The sequence below is a fragment of the Delphinus delphis genome, chromosome 11 (assembly GCF_949987515.2).
Source record: "Delphinus delphis chromosome 11, mDelDel1.2, whole genome shotgun sequence".
NCBI classification, from domain to species: domain Eukaryota; kingdom Metazoa; phylum Chordata; class Mammalia; order Artiodactyla; family Delphinidae; genus Delphinus; species Delphinus delphis.
Genome location: NC_082693.1, coordinates 68959667 through 68977774, shown reverse-complemented (window position 1 = coordinate 68977774; position 18108 = coordinate 68959667). Strand labels below are relative to the sequence as shown.

Genomic DNA, 18108 nt, shown 5'->3' with positions numbered 1-18108 from the left:
ATCATTATAAACTTCCAGACTTCTAGGTAGTAGATCAAGCAAGGCAATGTCGATATGCCACTCCAGGATTTACTTTGATTTAGCAAGAATTACTGGAAAAATAAAGCAATTATAACTCAAATATATGTGTGGACTCACCCCCAAAACTTTCACTTCCTTTGTCACTTCTCTTTCTTTCACCCAGATTTTCTCCCCATCACTCTTTTCAGTGCACCTACTCTGAGATCACTATTAGGCCCATACTTCTAGTTTCTTTCATTTTCATTACATTATAATATGAGGAGGTAGATGTTACCTTAATGTTTGCTTTTCTCTTTAATTTGTATTCTTTCTCATCAAAGAAGTATTATTTTCTTACATTATTGTTACCAATGTTTATTTGTTCAGAAATAACTGTGCTTTTCATTTTTACTTACTTTACATCAATATAAACCACTGCATTATCCTTCTGTTAATGTATTAATAGCCTGTGCCAAATTTATTATGAAATTGGAAACAATTTTGGTTCCAAGATTTGAATAGTGAGATTTTATAAAGGCCTGGATTTGACTGATACGATGAAGAAATATTTGCATACAAAATTAATTGTTAATAATTTTGTGCCTCTTTTCTACAGGAGAGAATGTTTAAATTTCACCAAGTGAAACATATTTTTGATACACTAGATAAAATGCGATGCCTGCGAAAACGTTCTACGGTCTCATTCTTGGGAGTTCTTGTCATTTTCCTTCTGTTTATGAACTTGTACATTGAAGATAGCTATGTTATGGTAAGTCTTGGAGGTTGATTATTTTTTGTTCAGAATAAAGCCTAAGTTGAACCAGACAGTCCACTTGTAACCTAACTTCAGTCCCAGGCTATTGAAATAGCCTTAGTTTAAGTAAAATTATAACATGTATATTTCCTATCTAGCTGCTTTTTATATTAATTATATATTACCAACATTATAATTGTTTTGGTTTATGTTGCAATGTTTTCTTTAATGCCATATATATATATATATATGTGTGTATATATATATGTGTGTGTGTGTATATATATATATATATATATAGTGGTTCAAATATGTATCTCTAATTCCAAATAAGTTAGCTATCATCCCTATCTGAATTAATACTGCATAAAATCATTGTAATTTGTGAGCTTTAATTTGAAATACAGTTGACTGTTTAACAATGTGGGTTTTAAGGGCACTGACCCTCCAGGCACTCAGAAAAATCTGGGTGTAACTTTACAGTCGGCTCTCCATATCCACACTTCTGCATCAGCAGATTCAGCCAACCTCAGGTTGTGTAGTGTATTACGTATTTACTGGAAAAAAATCCACTTATAAGTGGAACTGCGCAGTTAAAACCTGTGTTGTTCAAGGGTCTGCTGTAAATAGAATAAACAAAATTTGCTTAAAGGTGTTACTCCTTACTGTCTCTACTTTTCTATATTATCAAAAATTTTTAAATCTCATTGTCTAATTAGTGATACTAATTGTGCTATTTTGTTAAGAAGGAACATTTTATTACAATGTGTGACATCTCATTTGGATTTGGAATAACACTAAATGACCACCACGTTATACATTTATGGTCACTGAAAAGTAATATAGATCCTTAAGAACTAAAGATAATATTATGTGAAAGCTATTCAATAGTTTAAAAATGGTAAAATTAGTAGATAATTTATGAATGAATTTTAAGTGAATTATGAAAGTATGCAAAAGGACACATTCTGACTAATTGTGAGAACTCAAATTGTTTCTATTATTCATTTTTGTTATAATTATATAATTTCATGTCTGATGAGAGTAATATGAAAGTAATATGGAGAGTAATTCACTTTTTCTATCTGAATTGAGCTTAAGATATCTGGGAAAATTCTAATCTTTATGCAATTATTCCTGTTCACATATTTCAGAAAATCAAAGCCTTTGGACAGATAGAGGACCTGAAAATACATTCTATCATACAAGCATGCTAAAAGTTTCAATTAATTTCTTAGCTAGAGAGAATCTGACAATAACTACAAAGAGCATTTCCTAGTAAAATGTTTTATTAATTGAACATGATTTGGTAACTACCTACTATTTGCCAGATACTATTCTAAATATATCCTATGAGCCAACCACATGATCTAAGTTTGTGCAGATCCTCTTAGGAAGTCTTCTGTAAGGCATCTTGCTTCCGTTAGCATTGTTCTTTGATGGCAAAATTCTGTCAGATTCCTAGATCTTGACTCTGCCTAAGCCTTTACTTTCAAGTATAGCTCTTAATCTTGTGGACTCTTCATTCTATCATCCTTAGTCAATTCATAATACTGAAGTTAGCACAGTTAATAGAATTTGACTAGGCATGATTTAGGTAAACATAGCAAACTGGAGAAACTTACTAATGATATGCATTTTAGATTTTTTTAAACTGGTTATTAGGTTTATGAAATTTAAGGACAGTAGAGCAAGGCCCAGGTGATCCAGCTATTTTTCTTTTTTATAAATTTATTTATTTATTTTTGGCTGAGTTGGCTCTTCGTTTCTGTGCTAGGGCTTTCTCTAGTTGCGGCAAGCGGGGGACCGCTCTTCATCGCGGTGCGCGGGCCTCTCACTGTCGCGGCCTCTCTTGTTGCGGAGCACAGGCTCCAGACGCGCAGGCTCAGTAGTTGTGGCTCACGGGCCCAGTTGCTCCGCAGCATGTGGGATCTTCCCAGACCAGGGCTCGAACCCGTGTCCCCTGCATTGGCAAGCAGATTCTCAACCACTGTGCCACCAGGGAAGCCCGAGCCAGCTATTTTTTAATTAATAGAATTAAAGATCATAGAGGAGCTCTTGATTAATGATTTAATTTTGTGATAAAAATTTATTTCTTGCATCTGTATGTACTGGTAGAAGTATATCACATCTTGTAAATCAAAAACATGGTGTTGGCAGGATGCTTGTTGTATTCAATAATGATGCATATAAGACACTTTCAAGTGAAATTTCAATATTTAACTTTAAGTAGACAAAAGAGTATTGTATGCAGCAAAAATCCTTATGTCTTTTTGGAATAGAACAGCTTCAATTTCACTATAAAATGTGTAAGAATTAATAGAGCGTATATCCATATGAAAGTCAAACACTATTGTTCTCTTTATGTATTTCTATCTAAACATAGGTCCTAGCCACCTAATTAAAAAGTGTGATTTAATGAAGTAGCTCTTACTAAAGAGTACTTTCTCAATGTAAATTTTCTTGCTACATTAGCCATATATCTAATCAAATTTGCAAATCATCCCAGGTTCAGAGAAGAGATTGTTTGCTTCTTAGCTTTAAAAATTGAAATTATTTTTAAATACTTATATTAAGTTAGAAAAAGTGAGTTAAAAGGGTTTTTAAATACAGGCATACCCCCATATTGACAATTCAATGACAATATTTTTATTAGTTTAAATTTTCACTGTTTACTAGATGATGTTTTTTACCTAAATTGCATTTTGAGCTAAATTTTATCCCAAGGCTTAATATATATAAATATTTGAAATATTTATTAAATCATTTGTGTAAAATTAAAATTGTTCTTCTAAAAATGTTTAATAACCATGGAAAACTGGCCTCCTACTAGGATATAATGCAGTTTCTTTTTAATACTTGTCCCTTTTCAACCCTTTTATCTGTGCTTGTTCAGTTTTCCTAAAATTATCTGACTTGATTTTCTTTCTTGACTCCAAAATATCACAATGCATGCAATTTTCTAAGCAGAGACATTAGCAGGTTGTTCTTTTTCTGTTTTTCATTTTTTCTTTCTTTTTTTTTTTTGCGGTACGCGGGCCTCTCACTGTTGTGGCCTCTCCCGTTGCGGAGCACAGGCTCCGGACACGCAGGCTTAGCGGCCATGGCTCACGGGCCTAGCCGCTCCGCGGCATGCGGGATCTTCCCGGACCGGGGCACGAACCTGTGTCCCCTGCATTGGCAGGCGGACTCTCAACCACTGCGCCACCAGGGAAGCCCCTTTTTCTGTTTTTCTTAAATCAGGGGGAAATAATGGTTATAATTCAGAGAAATTAGATAAACAATTACAGTAGTAAGGTCTCTGGAGTTATTTAGCACATCTATTCTACTCTTCTTGCTAGAAAATCTATCAGTGGCCCCCAAATCTGGGCATGTAACAGTTTAGTGTATTGCTTACTTGTTAGGGGCATATGTGCCTTTCAGTGGGAAAGAAAGCCAAGTTCAGTGTAAGAGACAAATAGTATTACAAGGCAAACTAAGTAGAAGAGACACTGCATATCCAATCAACTTAGCCTCTCGGCTGTGAGCATCTTCAAAGTAGCCACCAGGGTATATATTTAGTCTGTAGCTAGTCCATTGAATTGCCTTCCTATCCAGAAAATGATTGTCATAAAGCTTTGTCTTATCACTGAGAAATACACTACAGCATAGTAGCTACAGAAAGAAGGTATCCAGGGAGAGCCCGGCTGTTCAGATAGATGTTTCTGGAAAGCAGCCAACAAGACAGACTCAGGTGCAAGTTGTATGATTTATTTATGCTGAAAAGTGTAAAGAAACCTGTTCTTGAGAATTTAATTAAGTGCTTTCATGTAAGTTTCATTTCATTTTATATTCTGTTATGTCCTTGAAACAGGATGAATGTACTCTGTCTTATCACAGAAAAAGTCTGGATTTTTACGTGTTCACGATATAATTCTTAAAGAGATATTCAGTATCCTGTTAGAATGTGATATCACATAAGACCAGAATGGTAAAATCAATTCAGTGTTGTGACTACTGTGATTTTTATAGATATTTCTTCTATACCCTATTGACTGTGTACACCATTACATTACTATTAAAGTAGCTGATGCAGAACTGAGTCTCTGGTTACCTTTTAGAAATCCTAAACTTGTTCATTTTAAAACTTGCATGATGTTTTTTACGTTTTCAGAAATACAAAGATGAAAATACTTATGTGCAATGAATTTAAAATAATCAGAATTCAATGGATATTCAATGAGTACATTTATAAGAAAACTAGCTTCCTAAGTTTAATATCATGTATTTTGAAACTCTATAATTTTACAGATGGCAAATACATTATAAATCAGACTAAAGTATTTTTTCTTTGTCTAAATCATCAAGTCAATTTAAAATATAGAAATACAGTATTAAAGAGCAACTATAGGGTCATAAACATAATTGAATATACAGAAGAGATATTCAGAATGAATCTTCATTTATCAAGGACCAGGTTGATAGCTCTTCCCAGTCAGGGTTCACTACTCTCAATTTTTATTCTAAGACAATTTCAGCCCTGCCATAGATTTAAAAGTTTGAGGTAGTCAACTTTTCCATTTATATTTAAATTTGACACAAAGTAGTGAATGTTCCAGTTGAGGTAAAGTTTGTATTTGAATCCTTTCTAATATTTTAGAACAAGGTTTAATTGATTAAAGTTTTATTGACCACAGCCGAAAACATGAGGACCAAGTTTATTTAATGCATTCACTTTCTCTGTAGTTTTAATGGCATGCCCATGCCTGACCTGCCATTCTTATACTGAACAGTAGAAATATCCATATAACTCACACAGCACAATAGACACTTTGCCAAAAAAGAAACGTTTCTTCCTAATTAGTTGCCCTAATATTCTACCAGTGGTACTAAACCATATACAAAAGCCAAGCAAGTCATTTTGCTAGTAATGTATAACCAATAGAGGCTTGATCAATGGTGATTAGATAATCAAAATCTACAACTGAACTTATATTAAAGAGAGATAAAACAAAGCAATTACTGATTGACAGGATATTTTTAAAGCTGAATATGAACGTTTTCTTGAATATAAACCATCCTGAAGATTGAATGACATAATTCCAGTATCAGATCGATAATGAGGGTCTTAAATAAAAAAGGACCAAACTTCACCTCCGTCGGAATACTCCCCCTCCCCCTCTACACCCACAAGAAAACATCATGGAAAAGACTAGTATAAGGTCTAAAGACATTTCCTTGAAGACTTTGTACAAATGTATCCTAATTGAGTTATCTTGAAGACATTTGAAAAAAATACTGCCATGTCACAAGGACCAGGTCTGTCCATTCTCAACAGCCTTCAATTATAGTGGCCACATAAGTGACTGACTAAAATTTTTTGATTAATAATTTATCCAGACTCCAACTGTTATGTTCACTGCTGCATCCTCCTAATCATTCCTAAAATTTCAAAATCATAGAAATAATGTGTGGTCTTTTATTTGAAAGGGCTTGAAGAAGAGTAAATAGTTTAATATGACTGAAATATGGGGAATCTAGTGAAAATTAGCTTTACATGAAACTGTAAAAGAGATTACTGTCAAGTTTTAAGATCCTTAAATTATTGTGAAGAATTTGAATTTTAACATGAAGGCAGTGAGAGTTTCAAATAGAGATTTTTTTTATTATTATCAAGAGAATGTTTTATTATTATCAAGAGAATGCCACTATTGATGTATGCTGTAGAAAAGCAATTGTAAGCATAGTATAAAAAGTGGAATATAACTGGAACAGAGACTCTAGGTAGGAATTCAGGGTAAAGATAATTATCTACAGCTTGTGGTGCCAGTAACTGAGATTTATATAATACCCATATTATGTATCAGACCCATATATTTATTGTGTAAGGAGAAAGTTTATTTAATCCATGACCATCTATTATTTATTTGTTTTCTCTGCCTTCTTCTTGGCATTCAGGAAGGAGACAAACAACTTGTAAGGGAAACATCTACACATCAACTGAATCCAGAACGCTATGTGCATACTTTCAAAGATTTATCTAATTTTTCAGGAGCCATCAATGTCACCTATCGCTTCTTAGCTGTCATGCCTTTACAAAGAAAGCGTAAGTATCCTTAGACTTTTAAAATCAAGAACAATAAAATATTTTGTTTTAAAATGATAACTTTCTTCATTTGTATAACAATAAAAGTTTATGGGTTTTACTAATATAAAATATTCTTTGGGAAATAGTTCAGTGTTTCTTCACAAATTGCAATTATTCACCGATCCAATTCCATTAATAACAACAAAAAAATTAAATGCTTAATTGTGACATGAACTTTTTAACAGTTTGCTATAGTACCATGTAGAGAGATTAGGAAAAATCAATTAACTTAACATTTTTAAAGTTAGCTTTTAAAAATAATTATGCCTGGGCTACCGTGGTGGCGCAGTGGTTGAGAGTCCGCCTGCCGATGCAGGGGACACGGGTTCGTGCCCCGGTCCAGGAAGATCCCACATGCCGCGGAGCGGCTAGGCCCGTGAGCCATGGCCGCTGAGCCTGCACGTCCGGAGCCTGTGCTCTACAACGGGAGAGGCCACAACAGTGAGAGGCCCGCGTACCGCCAAAAAAACCCAAATTATTCCCATAGTAATACAGTTTCAAACATTGGTTTGTTTTTTATTACATGCCACCAGCTTGAAGTAGTGAAAGTCATTATATTTGTTTCCTAAGATACCATAACAAATATCACAAACTAGGTGGTTTAAAACAACAGAAATTTATTCTCTCTTGTTTCTGGAAGCCAGAAGTCTGAAACCAAGGTGCTGGCAGCACCACATTCCGTGTAGGGGGGAATCCTTCCTTGCCTCTTTCAGTTTCTGGTCGCTCTTGGCATCCTTAGTTTGTGGCAACAAAACTGCAATCACTGCCACTATCTTCACATGGCCTTCGTCCCTTTGTCTCTCTTGTCTCTCTGTGTCCTCTCCTATTTTTATAAGGACACTAGTCATTGAATTTAGGGCGTAATCTGAATCCGATACGATTTCATCTCGAGATCCTCAACTAATTACATCTTCAAAGACTATTTCCAAATGAGGTCACAGTCTGAAGTTCCAAGTAGACATGAAATTTTGGAGGAAACTATTCAATCCACTATAGACACTTTGGATCCAAGAAGTAACATACTACATTTCATGGATTTCAAGACATTATAGATTACTGAAAGTGTCATGATCTAATTGATGTACCACTAAGAAAGTATAAGCATTATCAGTTTTAAGTTGTAAGATGCCATCAGTTGTGATATACAACCTGATTTTAAAATATATCTGTGTGAAAAATATGAGTTTTAGAATACGTGATACACCATGATATCATGAACTTCTTAGTAGATCGTGTGGAGACCACAAAAATTGAGTTCCCTGTTAAGAAGTGTTTATGCAAATGAGTTTGTGATCAGCAGGTTGAGGAAATTGTAACAATTCAGCTTTCTTTAGATCTTTCTTTCTTCCATTTCAAATGTCTACTGCTCTTACACACTACTTACTAGGTATTACACCTTGCACGAGTTTCCTCATCTCACTGTGACTTAGTTTCCTTATCTATAAAACAGGAATGTTGATAAGTGCAAAGCTATCTCAAAAGACTGTTTTGAATATTCAAGATGCATATTACATGTAAAATACTCAGACTTCTGCCTTTTATGTAGAAAGTATTCTATAAGTATTGGCTGTTATTGAGTATTAATGAGGGCTGGTCTCTTGAGTTAAATTGTAACAGATAACATGTTAGCTTTTCAGTAGAAGACAGGATCGTAAGCCCAGGTATTTCAATGAAACATGTAAATTTCTACCTCTCTAATAGACTAGTAAAAAAGATTTTTCTTGGAAGGGGCTTTTTCAGTATCACGCAAATCAAATCATGTAGGTATCTGTCTTGAAACAGTGATCTTGGTGAATATAAACATTTCCCTATTTTCCAAATGGTGGCTCTGAAATTTTATTCAGTTCTGAGTCATGGTGAGAATGAGAGCTTTAAAAAGTGAAAACATTTTAATTAGAAGACATCTAACGCTTCTCAGAGGTGAACTGCCATTTCACAGGGTTTTATTTTATTCTCTAAAAATATCTAATTTCTAATTTTAGGTTTCAAATATCTGAATAAAAATTTCACCAGACAAAATTACTACAAAATGTGTTTTACAATAAAGAAATCAGTTGAAATATCTGTTAAGGTCTTTGTTAAGGTCTTTGGTCCATTAACAGATATTTTATCAAAGAATATACACAGATGTCAGAAAAACATATTCAAAAATGTTCTACATCATGTATCATCAGGGAAGTACAAATTAAAACAATCAGATAGCACTAAACACCTTTTAGAATGAACAAAGTGCAAAACATTGATAACACCAAATGCTGGCAAGGATGTGGAGCAACATGAAATCTCCTCTGTTGTTGGTGCGAATGCAAAATGGTACAGCCCCTTTGGAAGAGAGTTTGGCAGTTTCTTCCAAAACTAGAGATACCCTTATGACATGATCTAGCAAGCACATCCCTTGTTATTTACCCAAAGGAGTTGAAAACTTATGTCACACAAAAACCTGCACATGGATGTTTATAGCAGTTTTATTCACAATTGTAAAAACTTGGAAGCAGCCAAGATGTCCTTCAGTAGATAAATGGATAAGAAAGCTGTGGTACATCCAGACAATGTCTGGTAGGAGCACAACCACGCCTGATGGTTCAGTCTTATAGTTGATGACAAAACCCATTAAAACCGAGATGGAAAATCTAGACACCTATAGTTACAGGATGAGAGTGAACCTGGTGAGTTCTATAGTAAATTGGAGAAAACATGGCCTGTCTTGAGGATATAACTTTACCTGGCCCAAGATAAATGTTGCTTTCTATATTGAAGACACAGTGTTACCAGATATTTTGAATTTTTAGTAAAAGTTGGCCTTAAGGATTATTTTTTAAAATATCCTAAAGCTTTAAGTGTTGGCAGCTAAAAAAAAAGAAATCAGTAATATTTATGTCTTAGAACAATACATCATACGTTTAAGCAATAATGCAGGTTTTCAAAAATAGCTTATGATATTGTTTTCATTCTAATTAACATACTAGATAAATTTCAAAATAAAATTGTGAAGTCCAGTTATGAATTATTCTGGTACAAGATAATCACAGTGATTAAAGAAAGATGCAAATATATGGCATGTTTTCTATGAAAAACTTAAAGGTGATTAAAAGAATGAGTGACCCTTAATTTTCTTTTTCATCATTTGAAACTAGTTTGTCATTCTTAACTGGATGAATTCCTATCTCATTTTGCAAGTTTTTTTTTTTTTGAAGAAAAACAGTGTCAATGTTATTTAAATATCTATCTTCTCTAATGGGCATATATAAGAATATTAAGCTGCAGAACACTTTAAACCATATATCTTATTTCATAAACAAATGTTTAAGCAATAGAGCTCATACATCATTGTGCTTAAGGTGCAGTTTTTCCATGGAAAATATCAATTATATATAAAGTACTATAACCTTTATATATTTAGCATAAGTCTTTAATGACAAAATGTTCTATATATAATCATTCACTTAGATTTACTTAATAGAGTAGCAGGCTTAAAGAGAAAAGAACTTTTATCTTTTTTTATGTTATTCAAAACCTAATTTCAGGGCTTCCCTGGTGGCGCAGTGGTTGAGAGTCCGCCTGCTGATGCAGGGGACACGGGTTCGTGCCCCGGTCCGGGAAGATCCCATGTGCCGCGGAGCGGCTGGGCCCGTGAGCCATGGCCGCTGGGCCTGCGCGTCTGGAGCCTGTGCTCCGCAACGGGAGAGACTACAGCAGTGAAAGGCGCGCATATCGCAAAAAAAAAAAAAAAAAAAAAAAAAACCTAATTTCACATTTAATTTGTCTTCCTTCTGAATTCTTTTGTTCAGGGTTTCTTACAATTGGACTTTCATCAGTGAGACGAAAAAAAGGAAATTATTTACTTGAGACAATCAAGTCAATTTTTGAGCAATCCAGCTACGAAGAGTTGAAGGAAATTTCAGTGGTGGTTCATCTAGCTGACTTTAATTCATCCTGGCGTGAGGTCATGTTACAGGATATTACACAGAAATTTGCCCACCATATTATTGCAGGAAGATTAATGGTTATACATGCTCCAGAGGAATATTACCCAATCCTGAGTGGCCTTAAAAGAAATTACAATGATCCAGAAGACAGAGTGAGATTTCGTTCCAAGCAAAATGTAGATTATGCTTTTTTGCTTAATTTTTGTGCCAATATTTCAGACTATTATGTAATGCTTGAAGATGATGTTCGCTGTTCAAAAAATTTCTTTACTGCCATCAAGAAAGTCATTACATCCCTAGTAGGAACTTACTGGGTAACCCTTGAATTCTCTAAGCTTGGCTATATTGGAAAACTTTATCATTCTCATGATCTCCCACGTTTGGCGCACTTTTTATTAATGTTTTATCAAGAAATGCCTTGTGATTGGCTACTAACTCATTTCCGCGGTCTATTGGCTCAGAAAAATGTGATTCGTTTTAAACCATCTCTCTTTCAGCACATGGGTTATTACTCATCATATAAAGGAACCGAGAATAAGCTGAAGGATGATGATTTTGAAGAGGAGCCATTTGATATCCCAGATAACCCTCCTGCAAGTCTATATACCAACATGAGTGTTTTTGAAAATTATGATGCAAGCAAGGCTTATAGTAGTGTTGATGAATACTTTTGGGGAAAATCACCGTCAACAGGAGATGTCTTTGTAATTATATTTGAAAATCCAATTGTAATCAAAAGAATTAAAGTGAATACTGGAACAGAAGATCGACAAAATGACATTTTGCATCATGGAGCCCTAGATGTTGGGGGAGATATTAGATATTTTAAACAAAATAGACAATGTGTTACTTACATAAGACTAGGGGAATTCAAAAATGGAAACTTTGAAGTATCTGATGTAAATCAAAAAATTCCATTTGATATACATTGTATGAGGATATATGTTACCAAAACACAAAAGGAATGGCTGATTATTAGGAGTATTAGCATATGGACTTCTTAGCCAATTAAATCAATATGTCCAGTTACTGAAGCAGGTCTTCCTGTTTCCTTTTTGGCTACCTTCCTCTTTTGCTCCCTTTATCCTCTGGAGGGAAAACAATGGATCAGATGTTCAAAAACTCATTTTGGCAGTTTTGATTTACACATAGTCAGCATACTTTTACTCTAATACACACATTTAACTTCTGAAGTTGAGTATCAGTTCACAGTTAATGCTACTTTTGTTTATATTTTAATGTTATCATATTACTTTCAAAATTTCATCTGAATGTCAAAAAGTGACATGAAGGATTTCAAATGAGAAAACGTAGTTTGTTGGATGGTGAATCTTGAAAACTAGTTGCCACTGTATGCACTTAGTTAAGAAGTGACTTCATTATATCATCAGATAATTTTATTAAGCATCTCTGTGACTATGCAGTTGGTTAGAATGATAATTTTTTTTTCTTGTAAACTTAGGTTTCCATAGACTTCTGTACATCTACAATGAATACCTCCTTATAGAAGTGATGTCTTTACAACAGAATTTTGTGTGTAGGTGGGGTGATGGAAAGAAAAAAAAAAGACTTAAAAAATATCTTCCCCTGACTATATAAAAGGGGACATTGTTCAATGTATAAAAACTTGAACACCTATTGTCAATAAATTTTCTGTGGGAAGCAGTCTTTTTCTAGTTTCCCTTTTGCAAAGAAGAAGTTATGCTCAATATTTTCAGGTTCCATTGGGTACCTGCATTTAATAGAAGAAATTAAAGAAGGCTTATAGTTATTCCATTCTTAATGAACATTTTCAGTATATGCAGAAAATTTTTGAAATTGATTTTATATGTTTTGTATTAAAATTCATATGATTGAAACCATTGTGATTTATCATATACTTTTTTGGAGTTCAAATGGACATCTTAATGAAGGACAGAAGTAAGAAACAGAAATCAGTCACTTCTTCTACACACAGAGCTAGTTCATAGCAAAGCTAGAATGAGAGATCGGATGTTCTGATATCCAGACAATGTTCTTTCCCTTATGTAGAGATTAGTCTTCACATAATTTATGCTTTTGGTTCTCTGGTACGTGAGTCTCAGGTAATAAGTTATTCTATTGGAAATAGCTTGTATAATTCTTCTGTAAGTCATGTTATCATTCTGTAAAATAATCCTAAAGTGTGCTAAATGATGCTCTTGTGGTATATGCACCCAAATGGTAAGCAAACTTGTCAAAATTTTACCATGAAGGACTTGACAATAGTATCCATACCATGGGTCCATTAAAGCAATTCAGGACACCTTAGTGCATCCTAAAATCATTGTTTTTTCTGAATGTCCTGAGCTTGTCTCATCCTTTTATTTTTTGACAAACAGCAAAGGTGAAGGGGTTTATTATGAAGAGAAATAAAGAGTACTTCATGGATGTTTATGGAAAGACTCAAATATACTATTATATAGACAAATATATACATATATATATAGAGAGAGAGAGAGAGAGCACAAGAGAGAGAGATATTAGACTTGGGATAATGAGAAGGAATAGGAATTCCTCTTGTTCTTGCTTCCACCCTGAAACAAAATCCTTAGGACTCACTGGTATGATACAGTCCAAAAAAAGAATGGAAAGTATTTTATTAATTCTATTCAAATCAATTAAATTAGAAACTCAGACTTAAAAATTGGGAAATATTTTCTTTTATTGATACAATAGCTACTGTGTATTTTCTTTGCACCCAGTTGCTATAGTGTTAGAGAAAACAATGAACCTATAAGTATTAATATTCTGTGGCACATCTAAGTCTTAAAGTCCAAAGAAAAGATGAATACTGCCACTAAACTAAACTAACGGTAATAACTTTTGCTTTCATTTGGAGGATGCTTGCCAGACACTTAAAAATATTCTGTTTTCTTGGCTTTTCTCACCCTCTTTTATTAACTGGCTAATATATATAGTATTCTATGCATACCTCAGAATTCAGAAAAACTTTTATGCACTTTGAATGATAAAAGGTACACAATAAAGACATATAATACCAAGACCTAGGTAGACTCCATGAGGTGAGTTGTAAGCTTTTACATATTCTTCTGGGAGCGTTTCCAAAGACCAGCCATTGACATCGACTTCTGGAAAATGCTTCAAGAAAGATTACTTAAGATAACAGTGAAATTGGATGTTTGCTGGAGAATTGCAAATGCTAATGTGAACCAAAGGGATCACATTTCATCTTAAATTTGATCCTTTCATTACTAAAACTGGGTTTGAGCTGATCAATCAACTAAGACTGTCTCTATGTTTTCTTTACAGGTTGACTGTGGGTCAACTTTCTAAGAAAAGACTTTGACAAAGAAAGCTTCTCCATTATAGATCAGGGGGACAAATAACCTTTCTCTTTATAAAAATAACCTGACCAAACATTCTTTATCTTTACATGGTTCAATGCTGTATATCCTATATTTTCAAATTCTGAATAAGGCTCTAATAATCTTGTCTCAGAAACACAAAGCAAAAAAGACAGGTTTAATTATATTCTGTTATTAAGAATTATGTGAGATCTCTGTCTTTGCAATAATTTAAAAATACATATATTAAATTCTTTGTTACGAGTACCCATTGGAAAAGACTGGAATGTGACATGAATAGCTGAGTTATTTAATTGCTATGAAAATAAGACGCTGACAGATTTCAAGCACAAAATATGGTATGACTGTAAATAACCTCTATTTTTATACTTTAAACTGACTGAAAGATTACTTACACTTAAAATTCTTCTTAAGGGAGCCTTTTCAGCATTTATGGACATCAAAGAAAAGCACCTTGGAAAAGCACAATACAGATTTGGAAAATAAACATTTTCGGAAAATACACATTTTAGCGGCAATAACAAGTGTGAATATAAAACAAGTACATAAAACTTGTTAATGCAAGCACTTTTACATTCTCATTGAAAAACTATAACCTTGTGCAATTTATAAAGTATTTTCCAGTTATAAAAATATAATCTGGAAACCAATGTGTCATTTAGAACTATTTCTGTCATACAGCTACACTCATGACATTGGAACATTCCATTTCTTACTGAGCCAGTATTCTTGGGGAATTCTTATAACGCTATCATAGAAAAACTGGCTGTACAATAATGGTGTATAAATGAAACAAACATATATGAAATATATGATATGGCAGAGAAAGCACTTGCTCTTCTAGATGTCCGTACGGCACATTTCACTCAATATTTGCCAGTTTGCAGCATGTCCTTTAGAACATTGCTCCCAGGATTAACACTGAAAACACTGCTCTCAATCTCCTCTAGCAGTTGAAGATGAAAATGTAATTCTCTTCTTTGGCCTCGTCAATATATCCATTAACGCAACACATTTTTTATCACCATACTACTGACTAATAGAACCCACACTCAAACTTTATATTACATGATCTACTGATAAAACATGATTTGCCATTTTGTACATGTTCAATTGATTCTTTGAAGATTTCTTCTAAAGTTTAATATTAATTTCAAAAGAATTTCATTTTGTTTCTTCTGACTCACGATCCCACACTTTCCAGTTCTTGATTCTGTCATTCAGTGTTTTAACATAGCCTCCCAAATTTGTGTTACCATAATTTAATATGTATGTCTTTTGTCTTCATAGGAGATACAATGGAAGAGTCATGCAGACCTGAGTTTGAAACCCAGATCTACAGTAACTAGTCTCTAGATGTGATCAAAGTTATTTAATCTCTTTGAAACTCAGTTCACTTATCTGTGAAATTGGAATAATTTTACCTTGAAGGATGTTAGAGCTGGAAATCAGATAACATAAACTCATCAAGAAACTTATGTTTCCTTTTTAGCCATGCTATACATATGTAAAAGGATATGGCCCTTCAAAACACTACCAGAGACCTTCATCCTGACCAATAGGAATCATAAACTTGACTACACATTAAATATGTTATCCACCCTCCTTTTTATATTATGACCAAAAGAATGGCATGTAGAATTATGTAAATGCCTTCCTAAAATCAAGATATATTTCTGTCATTCTAATCTATTACTTTAGAAATCTTATTCAAAATTTGTAACATTTGTTCCTAATGTTCCCATTGTAAATATTAATGACCATTTTTTTTAAGAACTCTAAATTCATTTACTTTGGAAAATAAAGAAAAAGAAAGGCTTTTTGTAATTTCTAAAATTTTACTTAGAATCTTTATTAAGCTCATAGAGCTGTGGTTTTCAAAAAAATTTTTTTTAATGTTGACGTTCTGTTCTCTGGTATCTTTCCCATTACTGGCAAAAGTGACCAGTGCAATGATATAAGTGACCCAATCCATGATGTTCAAACTTGGAAATAAGCAGTTTATCCCCTTGACTACCTTGAGTTTCAGTGTTCGTATTTCTACTGCTTTGAATTTCTTCTCTATTCATTTCAGAATTATTCTTGTTAGGAGGGAAAAGGCTGTAATGCAACGTGATTTGATTAGTTCTTACTTTTTGATTTTCCTTTGCTTTTTTTTAATATAAATTCATTTATTTATTTTTGGCTGCGTTGGATCTTTGTTGCTGCGTGCGGGCTTTCTCTAGTTGCAGTGAGTGGGGGCTACTCTTTGTTGCGGTACGCGGGCTTCTCATTGCAGTGGCTTCTCTTGTTACAGAGCACGGGCTCTAGGTGTGCGGGCTTCAGTAGTTGTGGCACGTGGGCTTAGTAGTTGGGCTGTAGAGCGTGGGCTCTAGAGCGCAGGCTCAGCAGTTGTGGCGCACGGGCTTAGTTGCTCGGCGGCATGTGGGATCTTCCCAGACCAGGGCTCGAACCCGTGTCCCCTGCATTGGCAGGCGGATTCTTAACCACTGCGCCACCAGGGAAGTCCCATGTTTTTCCTTTGCTTTTAACTGTATTTTTTATCTACCCCGAGAAAACATCTTCTTTATTATTTTTTATATGTTCCAAAATCATTGCACGTGTGTGTATCTACACATCTGTCATGAGTACTCTCTCCCTATATATATATTTATGTTTGTGTGTATATACACAAACATACATGCATATACATGTTTATATGTATATATCTGTGTGTGTATATATATGTATTTGTACACGTGTACCTATATAGATGAAAGAGAGAGATGTATATCCTTTGCATTATTTTTAGCTTCCACACTTCCACTTATTCTTGGCTTTAGCTTTTATGACACACTGTCTTCCTGGTTATGTTCCCCTTCTGAACTGGCTTTTGGTTACTTGTCCTTACCACATATTTTATACATGACATCCTCCGAAAATATTTCTTATTAGAGATTTTGTGCAACTGTTTGGATTCTTTAAATTCCTTATTTTTTAATTTAAATTCCTTTGAATTTAAATAAAATTTGAAGGTTAAAATATGAGTTTCAAGGGGTTGTATTTCCAAACTATAAAGATACACAGATAACAAGATCATGAATCCCCAAAATTCTAATCCCTTCCACCTCATTAATCTGTTCATCATCAGTTAGTTACTCCAATTTAAGTCCAGAGTAGAAATCATTTCATTAATCCCCAAATCTTCTGAGATGATTTACTCTTCTGTTTTTAACATTGAGACTGAAATGTAGATTTGAGACCATGTTCTGGATAATTGGATATGGACATCTATTCTGAAAAACATATTTGAGACCAAAGTAGTTTTTTATTTGAACAGTTGCTTCAGCTTCCCATGTCACTCTGTCTAGATATTCTCTTCGAAGAATTACTCAAAAGTTAAATTCACTATGTGAGAAAATATGTAAGTTGTATATGCTCATAAAAAATACAATCATATTAAGAACATAGAATGTTCAAATTTCATGTCTTATAGGAGGAAAAAGCAATACCCTAAATAGCCAGCTCTTTAAAATGGTTCAATCAAACATACAGTGAAAAGATTCTCAATACCTTTTCTATTAAATGAAAATTTTCATGAGACATATGCTCATTAAATTTAATTATCACTTTAATTGTTTAAGGGTAAACAATGACAGTGAATAAAAAATATTTAGAAACTGAGTCTATACTTTCAAAATACTACGTGTTTGTTAATACAACTTAAACCACAATAGCCAACATAACCTATAATCTTTCTGCCTAACTGCAGATAAATACAATTTTAATGTATAAAAGTCACCAAAAGTCAATGCATAAATAAAGCAATGGAGGCTGTTAGCACTCATAATTGAAAGCTAATTATAGCAAAAATATTTAATTTATGGTATACTCAAAGGTCTGGAAGAGATGTAGAGAAGTTTTCCTTCTATCTACCTCCTCCTCCCTCACTTCACTTTGTGTCACCGAGGAACA

The 18108-nt window shown here is 33.8% G+C and overlaps 1 protein-coding gene across 1 annotated transcript; it reads left to right on the top strand.

Annotated features, from left to right (window-relative positions):
- The first annotated feature begins 622 nt into the window (after positions 1-622).
- MGAT4C (MGAT4 family member C) lies at positions 623-11979 on the top strand. Its single transcript, XM_060023875.1, has 3 exons — positions 623-769; positions 6692-6839; positions 10670-11979. Exons 1-3 carry the CDS (start codon positions 623-625, stop codon positions 11809-11811), a joined length of 1437 nt encoding a protein of 478 aa, XP_059879858.1. The 3' UTR covers positions 11812-11979.
- The last annotated feature ends 6129 nt before the right edge of the window (positions 11980-18108 follow it).

What these genes read in the sequence shown, in the direction of transcription:
- MGAT4C (XM_060023875.1), top strand. Translation starts at nt 623, where the DNA reads ATGTTTAAATTTCACCAAGTGAAACATATTTTTGATACACTAGATAAA. An exon ending in TTGAAGATAGCTATGTTATG is followed by an intron (nt 770 to 6,691) that starts GTAAGTCTTGGA and finishes CTTGGCATTCAG; the next exon opens with GAAGGAGACAAACAACTTGT. An exon ending in CATGCCTTTACAAAGAAAGC is followed by an intron (nt 6,840 to 10,669) that starts GTAAGTATCCTT and finishes TCTTTTGTTCAG; the next exon opens with GGTTTCTTACAATTGGACTT.